Source organism: Quercus robur, chromosome 1 (genome assembly GCF_932294415.1).
Source record: "Quercus robur chromosome 1, dhQueRobu3.1, whole genome shotgun sequence".
NCBI lineage: Eukaryota > Viridiplantae > Streptophyta > Magnoliopsida > Fagales > Fagaceae > Quercus > Quercus robur.
In genome coordinates, this window is record NC_065534.1 from 54,116,604 (window position 1) to 54,122,073 (window position 5,470).

The 5,470-nt window shown below is 38.8% G+C and overlaps 1 protein-coding gene across 1 annotated transcript; it reads left to right on the plus strand.

The window, feature by feature from the left end:
* The first annotated feature begins 3,678 nt into the window (after nt 1-3,678).
* Nucleotides 3,679-5,073, plus strand: LOC126713236 (uncharacterized). Its single transcript, XM_050412945.1, has one exon. The coding sequence runs from the start codon at nt 3,679-3,681 to the stop codon at nt 5,071-5,073; it is 1,395 nt and encodes a 464-aa protein (XP_050268902.1).
* The last annotated feature ends 397 nt before the right edge of the window (nt 5,074-5,470 follow it).

Consider the following 5,470-nt stretch of genomic DNA (forward strand, 5'->3'; position numbering starts at 1 on the left):
ATCATTTTGTACTCAACCCGAGGTTTTTTTAAGATTATGTATTAAAATATTTAAGTGGTTTCTCTTGTTTGGAGTCCCCATTTTATTAATTAAGTGAATGTCCTTAACGTCTATATTTAAGTTGTGACTATTGAAGGAAAGATAGTGAGGTAAATATACATGTCTAACTTGCACTAAAACATTGCTTACAAAATAGGATTACTCTCCTGATGGTATTCAAATTACTTTATTCACTTATAAAAAAAATTTCATTAAAACAAACATGTTTGTTTGTGAATACATTATTCAAGGTAACTGATAAATTTTTTTTTTTATAATAATGTGGTACCAAAAAAGAACACACACATCTGCCGTTATTGAAAAAAAAAAAAAATCAATTACCTTTATTTTTTTTTTTAAAAAAAGAGTCAATCGAAGCACAATTCTTATCTCAATCCAATTATCACAACAATTATGTTTTGAACAATTACAAAAAAAAGAAAAGAAAAGAAAATAAAATAAATCCATAAGAAATAAAAACAATAAATAAAAAAACCTTCAAAAAATTCATCCACTCTTTCTTACCTACGTACAACTTTAAACTCTCCTCATATAAAACAGAGAAAATAAAATTTAACTCCCCATTATCATGAAACAGTTACAGTTTATCAGTTACAATATTATTTTGACTCTGTCTATCCTTATCCTCATGTCTCATCTGCAAAAGGTCCTTAGAAAAAATGGTCAACATCGAGTACGTAGCTGAGTCAAATGATCAATTCTGTCGAAGTAAGGAATGAAATGGTCTTTTTCTTCCCAAGTATGTTTAAATTTATTTGGAAATGTACATTTCTATATGTTAAGGTCGAATAACTGCATATTACGTAATGAAACAGTTTGGCAAATGCCCATACATGTTTCATTGGTAGGTGGTGTGCATATCTGGATTTTATGTTCCAATATGGCTCAATGTCATGCTGCAAAACCATAACCGACATGGGGTATATTACATTAGCATTATGACAACTAACTTATTGCTCGTTATATTCGTAACTTAATTATATACAAGTTTTTTTTTGTTTTTCCTACGCAAAAAATATATAGAGAAAATACTTATTGGCTATCCAAAGCCAAGTACAGTTACCAAAACAACATACCCAATGTTAACAACAACACAAGCAATTACAGGTCAACAGGCTAAGACAGATTCCAAATTAACGTTCAAAAGGGAAACAAAAAAGATATTCAACAACACTCTAGCCCATCTGTATTGCAAACTTGAGCCATAGGGGTCATAAAAACACATATATTTAGTATTACTAGATTCATAAATGCCACAAGCAAGAGCCATACTTTCACCTTCATTTTGTGCTTCCTTGTTGTGTCGAATCATGAACTTCGTCATCCCCCATAACATGGGCTACCACTTCACTTAGCATGTTAGTAATCAAGGTTGCAATCCTCCTTGCGTGGTCACGCTCCTCAATGGCAACGTTTAACTGATACCTCAACAATCTGTTCCTAACGTCTCCATCGCAATAGCTGGTTCCTTCGCTTTGAGATGCCATTTCAGAACTTGATGGCGACATGGTAGGAGATGTCCACGATTGGGAAGCACCATACTACACATTCCTACCATTACGTTGCATGAACTCCATGTATGCAGATTCTGCTTCCTGTCGATCCTTGTATGACTTGTGTTCAGCGTTCGCGAATCTATGAACTTGTCTACTTGCTTCTGCCCAATTGTCGTATATGCCAGGAGCACGACCAACGAAAACAACATAGTATCTGCCACCCTAAAAGAGTTCGTACAACAACACTGTATGTTAAAACCATATTTATTGTGCTGGGGTTAGAACTTACGAAGTTTCGAAACTGAGGTATTAGATAAACATGTACCATGTTGCTCTACCAACAGGTGCCAGTGGACTGCAGCAACGTTGACGTTTCTTGTTCAAAGATCTGACAAACAGTTGCATAATCAGCATTTGGTTTATACAGTAGTAAATTATTTAATGACAAGTACAAAAAAAGGTTGGCATGTTACCTCTAGAAGCGAAGGAGGCTTCTCTTCTCCCTGACTGAATGTTTTCCTCTGCCAATACCCCCAACCAGAAAGAGAGGAAGCTGTCATTTTATATAAAGTGGAATATCTGTAGTACTCGATTGTACAAATATCGAGTACAACATATAACTCGCCTTTCCCAATAACGAGTATAAACAACTGTCCTAACTGCCAGTTTGGTGAAGTAAATAATACTCGGTCTCCTCAGGGACGAGTTTTATTAAACTCCATTTCAGAATCACTGTGCGTCTTGCTCGTAGTTGTAGGTTTTAATAGTACTCGGTGTCTGAATAATTGAGTTATATGTAACTCGATTTGTGCAGGGACGAGTTAGTTGTATGACGTACAAGGTTTTAATAGTACTCGGCTTCTCTATAATCGAGTTATATATAACTCGATTTCTTTGGAGCCGAGTACTGTCCAACCATATCACACCCCCCACCCGCCCAACTTTCTGGGACCACTTACCAATTATATTTGACACTGTCGTTCTGAATTCTAGACGTGGACCGGTCTGAGATTGCAACCATTGTGTCACAGCTAGTACCAGCTTCAACTTCAATTAACCATCTGTACATAGCACGCTCATTCTCTCAAGTGCACTTCATCTCTGTTCTGTCAACATCTCAGTTGATAGGTAAATAATACTTGATAACACTTTACAACAACACAAATTTTTTCATTGTTGTGGGTGTTGAATTGGGGTATCTGAACAAAATTATGTGGTACAATTTTTGAGAACAGAAATTATTTCAATGTTGTGGGTCTTCAATGCTAAGTATCTGAACATAATAATGTGGTACATGTTGCATGCTAGGAATTATCTCCCTTATTTGCAATGCTTTTGCATGTTAGGAATTATTTCAATGCTTATGAATTATCTCCCTTAGAGCAACAGGAATTTTTTCAATGTTGTGGGTCTTAAATGGGGACATCTGAACATAATACTGTTGTGGACAATTTTTGAGAACACAAATAATATGAATGTTGTGGGTCTTCAATAGGGGGTATTTGAATATAATAATGTGGTACAATTTTTGAGAACACAAATAATATGAATGTTGTGGGTCTTCAATAGGGGGTATTTGAACATAATAATGTGGTACAATTTTTGAGAACATAAATTAGTTGAATGTTGTGGGTCTTCAATGGGAGGTATATGACCATAATAATGTGGTCCATATTGCATGGTATGAATTATCTCGCTTATTTGCAATGCTTTTGAGTTCTCATTTGTTGAACAATATCCAGCATGAAACTCGACCACATTGTGCAAAAATTTTCGTTATCGAAATGAAGTCTGATGGAGTAGACGATATAATTATTCAATAGTATTTTTTAGCATGTTTAACACAATTTGCTTAGGTTTGTTTACCTCCATGAACACCCAAACATAGGGCATGTATAGTTAGCCTATGCTTTCACAATATTACGCAGCATGATACAATTATTACTATTTGTGGTTTAGGTCCGTTATGAGTCCACATTACTTCTATGTTTACTACGACGGGGAGGCATATATTAATGATTTGCACGGGCTATCATACCGAGGTCCGAACCAAAAGTAGACGCTTATTGAAGTGAAACGTGGGATACACACGAGAAAACTTAAACGGAAAATAATGTCAACTATGGGGTTAGACAAGGATACCCACGACATCTCCATTGTATTTCGGGCTCCGCAGCAACTAGTAGGTACCCAAGTGTTCTACAATTCAATTCCGTTACAATGCGACAATGATGCAAATATAATGTGGGGAGTGATAAAGCGGGCAGGGCAATTCATAGGTTCTGACTTGTATGTAACTGTCCATACCCATGAGTTCAATGTCGACGGGGGTTCGCAATATGGCAGTAGAGTTGGAGAGCAAGAATCAGTTCTTGTAACCGTTGTGTACCAGTCAGTTACACTTGAGACATCTTTGCCCTACAACTGTCAACCATGGAATGGGGTTGCTATGGACAATACTGAAGACGCCGAAGTGTTAGGGTCTATCCATACCCATGAGGATGAAGGATATACTCACCGAAATGAAGATATCCAAACCTACTTGGACAAGGCAACCGAAATGGATGACACTCGAGATGTGTATGAGGAGTTCATTAATAACGATGGACCGGTAGAGAATCCAGAATTGTTAGATGAACTACAAGCAGAAAATAATCCGAACCCTAACCCCGAATGGTTCACGTCAAACACATGGGATGACATTGATGACCCATCACCTTCCCTGGAAACAGGTCTGCTGAGTTGGCGACTGGGGGACGAACCGAGCAAGGGGATGCTATTCAAGAATAAAGTTGCAGTTCAGCACGCGCTAACCATGTTCTCCGTTGGGCTCAATAAAAAATTTAAGTACATGAAGTTAGACCCCGAGAGATTGGTTGTAACGTGTGTACACGATGCATGTCTGTGGTCAATTCGAGCTATCTACAGCAAAAGGTACAAGCTGTGGATGATCACAACATGTAAGGGTCCCCACACTTGCTCATCACTCCAAGTGGATCATGATGGAAGGATGATGGATTCGAAGTTCATTGCCATCGCACTTGAGTCATACGTATGGGAAGATATTTCAAGAACAGTAGCAACCCTGCGTAGTGTTCTTCATGCACAGCACGGCCATTGGGCGTCTCACTATAAGGTTTGGGATGCAAAACAGAAAGCCGTTGCAGCCATCTATGGTGATTTCGATGAGTCATACACAGAATTGCCTCGGTTCCTGGCAGCGTTAAAAGATGCAGATCCAACCACAGTGACACAATTGACGTGCGACCACCGTAGTGTGCCAGGAACTTGCACATTTAACTGTGCCTTTTGGGCTTTTGGTCCGTGTATAGAAGGGTTCAAGTATTGTAGGCCGGTGATAAGCATCGATGTAACGCACCTCTATGGCAAGTACAAGGGGAAGTTGTTGATAGCAATGGCAACGGATGCTAACAACGAGGTTTATCCACTCGCGTTTGCCGTTGTTGAGAGTGAGAGGAAGGAGACATGGGGATGGTTCTTGGCATGCCTGAAATGATATGTTACGGACCAGAAAAATCTTTGCATCATCTCTGACCGACATTCGGGTATAAAAGCTTGCTTTGATGACACAAGGATGACTTGGTTGCAGCCTCCCCAGGCCCATCACCGGTATTGCCTCCGCCATGTAGTTAGCAATGTGAACACAAAATGGAAAATTCCGGGGTTGAAGAACATGGCATGGAGGGCCGCAAGCGCGAATCAAGTTAGAAAGTTTCAGGCCACACTGGATTTAATTCGCAATGTCAAACCGGCTGCACACAGGTACTTGGAAAATGAAAACAAAGAAAAGTGGACACTTGCACACGACGGAGGGCATCGATACGAAGCAATGACAACCAACCTATCAGAGTGTTTTAATAGAGTACTGAAAGGTGCACGCAGCTTGCCAATCA

Bases quoted from the DNA above. Each gene is read 5' to 3' on its own strand.
- LOC126713236 (XM_050412945.1), top strand. From the start codon at position 3,679: ATGGGGTTAGACAAGGATACCCACGACATCTCCATTGTATTTCGGGCT.